The sequence below is a fragment of the Leuciscus leuciscus genome, assembly GCF_965113295.1.
Source record: "Leuciscus leuciscus genome assembly, chromosome: 16".
NCBI classification, from domain to species: domain Eukaryota; kingdom Metazoa; phylum Chordata; class Actinopteri; order Cypriniformes; family Leuciscidae; genus Leuciscus; species Leuciscus leuciscus.
Genome location: NC_138740.1, coordinates 14,332,631 through 14,346,833, shown reverse-complemented (window position 1 = coordinate 14,346,833; position 14,203 = coordinate 14,332,631). Strand labels below are relative to the sequence as shown.

The 14,203-nt window shown below is 36.6% G+C and overlaps 1 protein-coding gene across 1 annotated transcript in view; it reads left to right on the top strand.

Moving 5' to 3' along the window:
* The first annotated feature begins 8,516 nt into the window (after positions 1 to 8,516).
* ubtd2 (ubiquitin domain containing 2) overlaps positions 8,517 to 14,203 on the top strand; it is a 30,857-nt gene continuing 25,170 nt past the window's right edge. The window contains exon 1 of the mRNA XM_082141514.1: positions 8,517 to 8,701. Within this exon, the coding sequence (XP_081997640.1) occupies positions 8,530 to 8,701 (172 nt within the window). The 5' untranslated portion in view covers positions 8,517 to 8,529. The remainder of the gene's footprint in view (positions 8,702 to 14,203) is intronic.

The following is a 14,203-nucleotide window of genomic DNA, read 5'->3' as shown; positions in this document are numbered from 1 at the left end:
TAAACACCTCTGATCGGCCATTGCATTCAAGAAATCAACAGATATGTTTGTGATTGGCTTCATTGCTCAACTCTGCAAAACACATTGAAAATAGAAACGTTTGACGCTCTCCAGTTATCATTTGATAGTGGAAACAGAGGTGAATAAAGATGTGTTTATATTTGGTTGGTAATGTCTCTGCTCTTGCAAGTTTCCAATAGAATGGTGCTGGTATAGTCACATGACAATGACCGATGTACAATGTGCGGATTACATTCATAACATAGAGAACTATGTATTTTTACCTGTTGAAAAATAATTATTTATTTGCAAGAAGTACCTACTCAACTTCAGACTCAGCCGTAGAATCAGCTCATATGCTCATACTACTTAAATATGACACTATACGGTATATGCATATTAAAATATATTGTTTGTATATGTATATAATCTACATCTTTAAATAAATACATTTCAATAGTTATATCTCTCCATCGTTTTAGATTTGATTATGCTGTTCGCAATGCTTCATGGGATTGTAGTTTTTTCCTTCATTAATGACGGTAGGTAATCTTGTACTTTTGTCTGATTTTCAGCTACTTTTTTGCTTAAAATAAAAGGATGGTTGATTTGGTTCATGGCTTATAACTTTAACTTTAAATTTTTTTTTATACTTATAGGAAAAAATGAGCGTGATCAAGAAGTCAGCAAGTGTAGTCAGTTGTCATTTTAGGTTTCAGAAGTGTGTTTTCGAGCACCCCCTTTGCGGTCAATATGCGCCCTCGATACACACTTTCGCAGAGACTGCACAAGTTCTGCAACAAACTTCTCATCCTTGTAGCATATCTTTCTTTAAAGGTTTATAAGTTATTGTAAATGACATCTCAAATGACATCTGGTTACACTATATATTATATATATAATAGACAATATATAATAATTCTGTTTTACATTGGCTTCATAAATTGATTAAAACAAGCAACACTGTAATAGCACATTACTAAATTATAATGTAATATTTCTTATCTATCTGGAGATTTGCTAAATACATAATGCGAGGCTTATAAATGAATTCCCATTCGTATTTTATTCAGTTGTGTTGTGAATGACATGCAATTTTCTACCTCATTTTCTACTTTCAGGTGTAGCAAGCTATAAAAAATAAAAATAAAAAAAAAACCTTGAAAGAAAGACTGAATTAAAGAGTGAACGAAAGGATTCGTCAGATGGCAAATGAATGAATCAAGAACATGGAAGCAAGGCGCGGAAAAGAAAGAAGCACACAGTTTAAGAGACTCTTCACATCACCCTGAAGATAATTTGACTCATCTCCGGAATGAACTGTTTTTAGATCAGTCTGAATGGCCTTGAAAGAAGAGTGGTAAATGCTTTGCACATTGCCAGCAGGTGTTCAGCCTACACACAAAAGCAAAAAGACCAGGAACGGGCCTGTCAGAATATGTGAGCACAGCATCATTAATGAAAACCCTGAAGGGAACACGACTTGCTCTGATCTGGTCTGGTTGTTTTCTTCTCTATGGATCGTAACATCAGATAAATCAGTTGCTGTATTATAAAACGAACCCCCATTTTAACTACTTACTGTACTGCAGTCTACATAAGCAAATGTCCTGGACATTATAGATGCTTAAGTGTAAAAATGGACTGTAAACCTGTTTATTCTGTTTATTTTCATATATTCATTGTCACATTTTATTGAAGGGTAACTCAACCCCTGGTCCACCCACTAATTTATGTTATTGATCACACTTTATTAACTCACCAGGTTCATCAACAGTTAAAGGTTATTTAAAAAACTAAAAAGGCATATTTGGACTAAGTAAAATTGAACACTAATCATGTCTGTTTAATTTATAAGAACTAAATCAATACGTACATCAATATATCAATAGCCATCTGTATTAATGCTGTTCAGTGCTGTTCATTGTAAACCACATGGAAGCTTAAATATTTTGTTATTTCACATTATATGTATTTATTTTATTTGAAACACCTTGGTTCATAACACGTTTACCGTACAGACCTTTAACAACGAGCCTCGAAGGCTTGGTAACCAAATAATTCATACAAATCAATTCACATTACATCTTAATAAAACAGAACCCCGGGACTTTATAAAATTAAAATGCAAATGGTTAAAAATAAAACATAACACCCATAGACAAATATGAGTAGGCTAAGAAGACAACTGTTAATGAATACATAACCCATATTTACACAATAATATACTTTTACACATGGGATTTCGAGCATATGATTGGTTTATAAATAATAATACATTTTATAACGTTTCTTTAAAATTATTAAAATTATTTGTAAATTTTCTGCTAAAATTGTGAGTATAGATAGTTAATAGACTGCATTCCAGCTTTTATAAATAAACCAGGCAACATATTCATAACTCTATACAGTCCCCCCAAAGTACTTATAAGAAATGCAAGTTCATACCTATTTTCAAGTCAAGTCACGTCACATTTATTTATATAGGCCTAGCACTTTATACAATAAAGATTGTTTCAAAGCAGCTTCACAATATAAAAGAACAATATTAATGTTGAATACAATTTCAGCAGCTCTTTTCAATGGTGTTTGCTCAAAAAATCTCTTCTGGTGGAGTGCTGCCACCCTGTGTTGAGTCTTTATAGGCAAAACTCATCAGAAAGTGCTGATTGAGAACTTTTTACTCAGTATGAACCTGTTTATGATAATGAACAAAATCATAATGAACATGATTTTGTTTGAAATATAATATGTGATGTCAAGAGTTATATAAATTAGCTAATGCAACAGATAGATAGATAGACAGATTACGTCAGTAAATGTTAACCTGGTTAGGTTTAGTATAGGCTGAGTACATATCTTATGATTATATGATTTATTTAGACTTTCTTTGACATAAATAATGGTTGTTTGCCTGCGAATCTACCCGAGTCAGTGTAATGTCTTGCAGTGCACACTTTTGTTCACTAAGGTGCACCTGACATCAATTACACTGTAGAATTGATAAACCAAATATATGTATGGTTTTTTTTGCATTGTATAAATATAATGTAAAAAAACTTTGAATATCAAAAAATCATTAACAAATATCATTACATTACGGTAGCCTAATCAATTCATCTCAAATCATATATTCATCAAGTTTGTTATATACCAGATTGGATACCTTTACTCGTCCTTTATTATTACTCCTTTCCATAATTTAACGGTAAAGTCATCAGAACTAAAATATCACAAATGGACGGAAATTAAATGATGTTCGACAAATCAAAATGTTCGACAAATCAAAACAGTTTTTATTCGCTTTTTCAAACGCTACGTCCAGAAATCAATGAACTGAAATTAAATTTGAACTTTGTACCAAGCACAAATTATTTTAGTCTACACTAATGTCACCCGTATTACACTATCTATAGACCACATAGTTTGAGTAGACCTATTGGAAACCCCCTCTCCCCTTAAGGAATGTGTAATTTTTTTCTGTGAAACAAAAGTTAAATGTATCCTAGGTTTCAGTGACAATGACAATGACATAAATTATAAACCAAGTATGAAAAATGTCCAGAGTGTTCATGTTATTAGATTTTTAACAAAAATGTCATTTGTTACAAGTAAAAGACAAAGTAAAGCAATTTGCTTTATACATTTACAGCAAAATCAGAGTACTAGCAGTTTTAGCTTAAAATTAAAAAGACAAGCCAATATACCAGTAGATATTAATATTTATGAATGAGCCATGCTGAAAATCAGCCTTTTTGAAAAATATTGTTAGCTGTCCAACTATTTTTATTCAACCACCTAGTTAGATTACATTTGATGGAAAAACGAAGGATGTATTGTTCAGACCACTACAGTGATAGTGGGGAGAAGCTTGTTTCCGCCACAGAATAAAAAATTCAAAAGGTAACTGCACCTTTTTCTCTCACAGTTCTGACTTTTTTCATGATATAAAGTCAGAATTGCGTGATATAAAGTCTTTCCAGCTAAATCGGTCAAACATTTATATTTTGTTTATTTATTTTATACATATTACATATGGCTGTCACTACTGTTTATGCTATGTATACTCTTTGTTATACTTCATGTTCAATGGAAGAGGGTGGCTGACGTTCTGGTGAACGACGGTGGATGTTGTCATGGGCCCTTATAATGTTGGGTTGAGTTGATTTTGCGGTCTCTGATTGGGGGTTTTTGTTCATGTTATTTCTATTTATCTCTTACAATGTTTTAGTTTCGTCACAGGTCAAGCAGATATATTTTGTTTTTGCAAAACGTATTAAAATTCGTACCACTTTTTCATTAGATTATGGATCAATTTAAAATGATAGCACTCAATATCAGAGTCCGAATAAGAGAGACACATTCTTGATCTACTTGCGCAGGAAAGCGATTGATATCGCTCTAATTCAGGAAACACATCTAAAGAGAGAGCAGACGTTCAAAGATTACAGAATAAATTGTATAGAGTTACAGCCTTTTCTACTGATAACACTAAAACTAAAGGTACAATTGTTTTGATTTCTCATAACTGTAACCTTATAAAAAGGGATATGAATGCGGTGATATTGGATAGATCTTCCTCCTGCAGTCAAGTTCAGCTCAGTTCCTCGACTGCGCTTAATGATCTTGTAAAAGTGCTGAATTTGGTCCATGTTTGGAGATCTGGGAACCCCTTGAGTAGAAACTATACCTTTTTCTCAACACGACATCTCTCTTATTCAAGAATAGACTATCTACTGTGCTCCAAGGAACTTTTGAACTCTTTTGACCAGACAATGATACTACCAGCAATTATTGCAGATCACAATTCTTTAATGGCAGAATTTGAATGTGCTCCATTTGTTGAAAGATCTCTGCGGTGGCGTTTTAATATCTCTCAGAACAACCAGTTCGATGAAGACTTCAAAGCCGGTCTGTCTGAATTTCTTTCATTTAATATCCTATATTTGTCTGGGAAGCTACGAAAGGTTTTATCAAAGATTTCTAGCCTTTGCCACTAATGTAAAAAATTGGTAAAAAAAAGACATTTAGAAAAAGAATGTCAAACACTTGAATTGTCACTAAAATCTTCATTCTCTTCACATTTTAAGATGCCTCAGACCCTTAAAGCTGAATTGATCTTTTGAGAAGGAAAGCAGAATTTGTGATTCACAGGACCAGACAGTCCTACTTCAGTGGTGCCAGACAGACCTAGCAAACTTTTAGCCTTAAGATTGAAGCAAAATCAGGTGAAAGCCTACATTGAAAAAATTAAGCACCCTTCTAAAGGACTGGTTAGCAAAGAAATTAACTCCTCATTTTCTCCTTCTTTTCTAAACTCTATACATCCAAACTTAATCCCACAAATCCAAGTTGTACTGCCTTTTTGCAGTCTCTTACTCTACCTCGACTTAGTCATGAGGAAGCTGAATTTTTAGGACAGCCAGTTACTTTTTGAGGAACTTAAAGGGACGTTACAAGGTGCTAAGAAAGGCAAAGCGCCAGGCTTAGATGGGATCTCGGCAGACTTATTTCTTGAATATTTTGATCTACTCAGCCCTGTCTTCCTGACGGCCATCCACGCGGCAGTAGAGGTCGGGGCCTTTCACCCACACATGAATACGCCACTTATATCGCTGATACCAAAAAAAGAGAAAGATCATTCGGATTGTGCAAACTACAGACCCATTAGTTTGCTAAACACCGATTTGCCAGAATTCTGGCCTTGCGACTACAGTGGTCTCTGAATTCATTAGTCCACCCCAGATACTGAAGGTATTTGAAAAGTTCAGAATGCTCTCTGGGTTCAAAATGAATTGGGATAAATCATCTTTGCTTCCACTTAATAGTATGGCTAAAGTTAGACTACCATGCAATATTTCCATACAAACTTCAATAAGTTACTTAGGCATTGTTGTTCATTCTTCCCTCCATGGTATACCTGATGCCAACTATCTACAAATTCTAACTAGGTTTGAACAAGATCTCCAAAAATGGACCTTGTTGCCACTATCATTACATGCCAGAATAGCGAGTGTTAAAATTAATGTTTTGCCACGAATCAATTTTCTCAGTTCCATGATTCCATTACCTGCCCCAATTTTTTTTTAAATTTTTTTTTGCACAAACTCAATTCTAAAATTCATAAATTCATCTGGAATGGCAAGCAACCCAGATTGAAATTTGAAACACTGCAGAGTGCAAAACATAATGGAGGATTAGCACTTCTGAATTTCAAATTGTATCATAGGGCCTCTCAAATAAAATTCATTAAGGATTGGCTCGACCCGCTCTCTAGGGTTCCTTGGAGAGAGATAGAGGAGAGCTTAACAGGCAAACACAGGTTACAAGATATACTGTTCTCTAGGCTAAACATCAAGCAATGTATGCAAGCTTTTGGTCCAATCATGGCCAACACAGTAGTCAATTTTAAACTTATGGAAAAATGTATTCATTATTCACATATTTGGTACGCCCATTTGGTGTAATAATAATATCCGTTCGGGAGGTACACCATTTTTCTCTAGAGACTGGATGCAGAAGGGCATTTATACATTGAAAGATATTGCTGGTCCTAAATGCATGTGTCCTGGGGGGAAACACTTCCCACACAGCTGATCATTGCTTGGTTTGAGTTGTCCTAGTCACTTCACTTCATGGATGTATGGGAAGGCCTTAGAGGCTATACAGCACACATGGGAAATAAACGGATGTCATGGACTGGGGAAGAATATGGCAGAACATTTTTACTTCAGCTAGGAATCCTAATCACCAACTGATTCATTATATCTTCTGTCACAGAACTTATTGGACCCCACTCAAAAGACATCGCATTGACTCCTCCTTTAGTCCCTTTTGTGATAAATGTCCTGACCAACAACTTGGATCCTTTATCCATATGATGTGGGAATGTGAAAAGGTAATTTTTTGGGGATTGAGGTATGTGCTATCTTATCGAAAATCATTGAATATCCGATACCGGTGATCCCCTCTGTATTATTACTGAATGATGATTCTCAGTTTGATTTCTCTAAACTGCAAAAAAATTGTCTGGCTGGCCGGTTTAACATCTGCAAAAAAAAAAAAAAGATAGCTCAACACTGGCTCCCACCACATACCCTGGATATATTCAAGTGGTTGATTCAACTTCGGGACATTATAATGTTAGAAATATCCACAGCTCGGGTGAACTCGGTACAAATTTCAACATTAAAAATCTGGACTATAGCTGCTGAGAAGATCTCCAAGTATATTGTGCAAAGCAATGATCAGGACTCAGACTGAATACCTTAACACTTTATCCCACTTCTTGTTTAAAAAAAAATGTTTTTATGTTTTATCATTCCTGTGGCTGTATCCATTATGTACCCCATTGTAAAGAGACCACGGTGTGGGGCAGGGGGTGAGGTGAGGTGGGGCGGGGTGAGGTGAGGTGGGGCTAGGTGGGGTGAGGTGGGCTGTGAGGGAGGGATTGGTAGGTGGGTAGTTGATTTCAAGTGTTTTCATGTTCTCATCCTGTCATGTTATTGTCAAAAAATGAAAATACAATAAAATAAAAATAACAAAAATAATCAAATCAAAATTGCAAGATATAAACTCACAATTGCAAGAAAAAAAGTCTGAATATCTTGTTTATTTCTCGCAACTGTGAATTTATAACTTGCAATTCTGACTTGCTTATATCTCGCAATTCTGAGAAATAGAATTCTTAAATAGAAATAGAAACATTCTTCAGAATTACGAGATGTAAACTTGCAATTGTGAGATAAAGAGTCATCTTTTAAAATGTGTTATTCTGTGGCGTTTTACCCCACAGACTAGGTTTGAAAACATTTTTTTGTGTAATTCTGAAAATATTTATATTTTCCTTAAATAACATACTCCCTACAGGCCTTACTATTCTTATACAATATAGAACTGTAATGTTCTGCAAAAAAGCATGCTTTAAAAAATATTTTTAAAACACTTTAAAACAATATTTTTCTTACTGCTGAAAACTAGATCACTTAACGTGAAATCCGTCACCAGCGAAAACTTCTACATCACTCCTGTCAACGTAGTCCATAACAACAACAAAAACGTATCTTAACCATCTAACTTAGTAGTTAATATGGGAAAAAAGTATGAGGGCCTTTTACCCCAAGGGGGCGTTTTCCCCCACTCTTCCCTATCTTTTTTCCTCCCTCAATTGGTTTAATTGAAAAAAAGCATTTTAAAAAGTGCTTTGATTTTACGTCAAATTTAATTGGTAATTTAAAGACCGTTAAAAGCTGCGAAATGGATTAAACCCCTTATAAAATGTGAAAAACTTTTCATAAGAAATAAATAAATTATGCCATAAAGACCTCCAGTTCAGGTAAAGACTCGTGAATGTAACGTTACTAGAGATGATCACATTGGCCGCGTCCCAAAACCTAGTGAGCGGCCTAGCTAGATAGCATTCTGGAACCTCATAATATGCGCGTCTCGATTGGTTCTGTGAAAAGGCAGCACACTAGGGTTTGAGTCACAGCCGCGTGTGCATACACCCACCCCGCCTCTCTCCAGCTGATGCCCGCGCCCTGTCAATCTCTATCCCAGCAGAGAGAGAGAGGACGGGGGGAAACCGAACCAGAGCGGGTCCGCGGGGGGAAGAGGCGCATGAAAACATCCATGGGTGGCTGTGTGGGCAGTCATCATGATTCTTCAGGCAGTTTAAACGAAAACTCGGACGGAACCGGAGGTAAGAAATGAAGCATACCCAGGAAATGAGAGTAAATTTGTGCTTTTTTGGGTCTGCGTTGCTTCCCTTGTCTCATTCTCGGCTTGTTAGTGCTTTGAAACATCGTGCTGGGTTTTGCGTCGCTTTGTAAGGCTCGATCGCTCCTCTCGGACACGCGCCTGGCTGTAGGGACAATTAAGATTGTGATTTTGTGATTATGCAAATATTTTCTTAATTCTCCCCCACCGCTCTTTGTCTTTGTGCATTGAGTCGTTTTTGCATATAACACCTTCCTACTAGCTGGTTAGCTTTAGCTGTGTGTTATATATAAAGAGAGTGTTAGCTTCATGGCTAGTGTGGATGTGTTTCTGTTCTTTTTAGTAAAATGTGGGTCATGGTTTTTCCTTGGAATGCACAAATTCTTTATTCTCTTATGGTTATTCTCCATCCCTATCTTTATCTTGTTTAATCCAAACCATTTGGTTTCAAACATTGTTTATTCAAGTAATCTCACACTCAGGAGTGCTGATGTACTGAATATCTGCATGGCTGTGATTTGGCCATAAAGGACAAGGCCGTGCTGATATTCAGACCAACAGCACGATGCAGAGTGTGATATTGCTTTTATACAACTTGTATAACTTTCGTTAAAAAAAAAATTGGCTAGTTAAATAGTTTATTTTCTTCTCCAACAAAAATACTTTCATATAGTTTCAAAAATAATTTCAAAAGAAACAATTTTTGTGACTCAACCTCTGGAACGTGAATATGAGTGGAGCGGAGCAACTAAGGTTACGTTCACACTTCGAGGCCTATTGCTCAAATCCGATTTATCGCTCCGATATATTTAATATAAAAAAAAAAAAAAAAATTTGTTTTAAATGTGGTCAATATCAGATTCCAGTGTGAACAGATCCTGATCCTGACTGACCCGCATGCAAAATAATAATAAAAAGACGTCTCGCAGCACGCTGTCATACGGAAGTAAACACAGATAACATTAAAGTAAGCAATTACACATTTATTTATGATATGATCTGCCTTGGAAGCCAGCGAATTTATGTGTAGGCAATGTAAAAAACAAAACAAAGACGAGGACACGAAAAAGAGAGCAGAGTTTTTAAACATTTATCATACAAGCCTTCATGTTTTGCTTGTATATAGAGCTGTCACTGTAATACTTGTAAGTTCTGTCACATCACTGTCCTTCCACTGACTACCTTTACCAACTCTCTTGATAACTTCGGGTATGTAAAATCATTGAAGTGCATGAGCGCAGAATTGTGACGAATGGTGCTCTAGAGTGACTTTCAAATTCACATGAATTCCGATATGACCGTTCAGACTGAGTTCACATCCGACCTGTCTCGGATTTTGGACCACAAATGGAAGTGGCACAAATCGGAATTGAAAAGATCAGTTTCCATGTGGTTTGTGCCGTTCACACTGTCAAGAGAAAAACAGATCTGTCGCATATGAACACAACAATTCTGATTTTGTTGTTAACCAGCCAAACCTTGACCACTTCAGACAAAATTAATGATCACCCAGTGCCAAATGAGTCACTGATATTTATGGTCTGTTTTGCTGGAAGAGAAAGTCTACAATAGCATATAGTATGCTAAATTGCCTCAGATATAACATGCATGGATTAAAAGCCACAAAACAGAATTTTATTTCCTCACAACAATCGAAGTCTTCTGTGTTTGTTAATAGTTGAGACACTCGTGATTTCCTGCTTGTGTCACAATCAAACTCGTGTTTTTCTTCGGAGAAGTGCTGATATGCAGGAAGCTTCAATGCTCCTTGTGCCAAATCACAATATGGATGATATATAAAACAATATAAGATGTCAGCAATTACTGCTTTTCTCTTCCAGGCTTTCATATAGTGAACAAAAATAGCTTCTAGACAAAGCCTATGGGACTAAATTACTCATCATGTGTCATTATTGTAATGAGAGCGGCACCCTTAGATGAAACCCCGAACAGTTCCTGAAATTGACAGTTACCTGCGGGCTTTAATGGCTGCTAATTTTCCACAGCTCACGGCGCTTGATTTGGATGTCAACAATTTAACAGCTCCTTGGGGATGGAGGTAGTTGTGCCACAAGGAACTGCTAATGTTTCAAAGAAGTAATAGCAAAGTTTGGTTGAATATGAAGTTTACTATAGCCACGTACACACTGCAGCTAAATTCGGTTGTTAGTTAGTGTAGTGAAGTGCTATGGCCTGTTCTGTACATACACAGTTCAGTCATTTACCGTGGAGTGACAACCGTATTCTACAACCGAATTAGGCCTAACTCCCGAAAAATGCAGGTAGTGACAACCGCATTTACAAAAATTCTACGCAGTGTGTACGGAACCGGAATGGAAAAATAATTCGTAATATTAAGCTTTTTAATTAAATTAAATTTTATTGAATCTGAAAAAAAAATAAAAATACAAGCCAATAAAATAATATAACCACACTTATATTTAAAGGTGCAGTCCGCAGTTTTTCCTCTTTGTCGCCATCTCTGTTCAAAATCTGCAATTGCAATTATTCGCGGAATTATCAACTTTACGTGCGTTGTGCCTCGGCATGGCACAGCGCGGATGAATCCAATGTTTGAAGAGAATGTGCGGTTGTCAATCACCGCGCTGGTTTGGATACTGTCATTCGCCATCACAGATTCTACTCTTTGGAAGTATGACCAACATAAGAATTTTCACCGGAAAATGTCGTCTTAACAAGTAAGTAACATCCACTTTTGTTCTGACCAACTAATGTTAAGGGGAAAAAAGCATTGCAGTAAATCGCGCTGATTAAATCTAACGCTCGCTTATCATATCACGTCAAACCGTGCAAATGATACTTTGTTCTCAAATTGTTAATGTTAACAACATCAGCATTGCGTGACTACATTTAATGCCCTCCCGATATTTATCCTGGTTTTCACATGGTCCCGGTTGCAGTCTCTTTTTTTTCTCCGTCTTTTACAACGGGTGAATCTCCAGTTGTCACTGGTGATTGTCATTTGAACCTTTCTGGATCCGCCATCAAATTGATAAGTTTAATTATATCAAGTGCTGCGTGAAAAGGCTCTAAAAATCTCCACCTCCAACATCCTCACACGCAATATTGCCTACTAGCCGAGACTCCTCCTTTATGTGTACAGATGTGACGTAATGACGCAAAGACGTGCTCGAATTTCCCGTGGAAATCCACCAGTACCACTGGAATTAAAAACATTATTACAAGCTTACCGTTTTGAATCGAGCTAAGGCAAGCAGAGAGTTTTGAACACTGGCTGGTTATGTACTTGCTCAATTTTTTTTGGGATAATTTTTAACCCAAAAAAGCTACGGACTGCAGCTTTCAGTAATAGAGTTGTCAAAATGTTCCAACTTCGGTACCAAGTTGGTACTGAAATGTAAAAATGTGACGATACAAGCATTTCCTTCTAGCATTTTGAGCGCTGTTGAACGGATTCTTAAACACCACTGATTGGCCATTGTGTTGACACGTTCAACATATATGTCTGTGATTGGCTACAATGACATCTTTGACGCTCTTCACCGAGCACTTCGTCTATCAGGCGTCTATCAACGGATCCCTAATATATCCGCTGATAGACGGATTCGCTGATAGATGGCGACGCCACTTTCAAACGCCACTGTGTCGTGTGCATCTCGTCATAGGTATCTATGTTGCCCATTACAGTTCAGTACAGTTTTGTCTTATATCTCAGTGTTAAAAATGTAGAGTGAACTCAAAGCGAACCATTTTCTTTTATGGTCCGGATCAAAACCAAACTACAAGTGTGAACGCAACGCACCCTAATACTAAGGGTTAAGGGTTTGTTCCAAAAGCCAACTTTGTTAAAAAAATTAAAATAATAACTCATTAAGCATTCATACATTATCACTCAGATATTTTTGTCATCGTAACACTGTGTCAGCAGTCTGTTCGCTGCTCACGCCGGGTGTTTTCGGAGCTGTTTGTGAGGTGAAACTTGAGTGCCTTGTCTGTCTTGCATTATGCAGTGTTCGAGTTCTCCAAGCAGGCACAGGAGTCCTCATGCCAGGCCACGCTTCACCTGGATCATTGGGTCGTCATGGAGATGAATGTGGAACGTGGAGTAGGCCTGACATCTTGGCCTGCTTCCTTTAATGATAATGTCTAGGTTTCTCCTTTATACCCTTAAAGGAATGTTCATTCATTTTATAAAATATGTAAATGGAGGAGGATAAAACAATCGTTCTTCACTGACATATAAATTTTGTTGGCATGAATATGCCCCGGGCCTTTGTTTTTAATTACAGTGAAATATGAATTCAGAAACGCGAGCTATTGGCTTACAGATGTTCTCAGTGAAGTGACCCATACCTGCCTATGTTAATAACCCAGACAGCTTGCCATTAGTTTCCCAGAATTCCTTTCATGTTAGAAGATGTTTTATTGTTGGCCAGCAAACAGAGAATTCAAGACAGCTGGAAGTTATTCAGAGGCATTTGCAAGGGCATTTCAGGCAGTGCAGAAAATGTGAACTCTATGGCAGAAAGTGTTGAAACATTGATGTTTTCCATAGTTAAAGAGAGATTTCACACAAAATAAAAAATTATTTATTTGCACTCATGTCTTTTCAAACGGAACTCTGCGGAACACAAAAGGTTTTGAAGAACGTTGGGAACCAGACAGGATTTAAGCTCTTTGACTTCCATTGAATGGACAAAAAAACAACTACAACAACACTGAGACATTTCAGAAAATATCTACTTTAACTGTTTCTTCACCAGCATTTAAAAAAGTTGCCAGCCACCGACAGCATTTTTGATCATTTTCACAAAACTTTCATGGCCCCCAGAATTGTATGAATATCGGATCATGAAATATATCATCAACAACAACAACAAAGAACATTTTATTCTAGCTTTGTTCCTGCTTTCTTTTTTTATCAACACTTGTTTAATAAAAAAGCAACATTTTGAACAAAAAGCTGTCAAAAATCAAGTTTTGACTATGTCTGGATGGGATTCAGAGCAATGATCAAAATATCGATCAAGTAGAGCGAGTCCATCAACACCCTCAAAGTTTGCACAGTCCTATAGCTCGTCCTGGGTGGACATTTCATTCGGTAACGTTAGGTAGTTTTGAATTAAATGCTGTTTAATGATGGTGTTATTTTACATGTGCTGCATAAACAGTGCTTCTTTTTCACCTGTGTTTTGATCTGGAGATTCAGTACTCTTTCAGATGATGCGTAATAGCGCCCCCTACAGTCTAACAGTGAAAACAATATAGATTGCTGGGCCCGTATTCATAAAGAATCTTAATGCAAAGAGTAGCTCCTAGTGACAAAATTCTAAGAAAATTCTTACAAATGTGGGCGTTTACTCTTAAAATTAAAGAAAAAATCCTAGTAAAGAAAAAAGTTATTCAGAAAGCATCTTAACCCTTAAAAGAGGTCTTAAGGTCAAAATTGTTAGGAGCACGGACGAGGACTTTTAAGAGGCTTAAGAGTTTCTTTAGCAGAGGA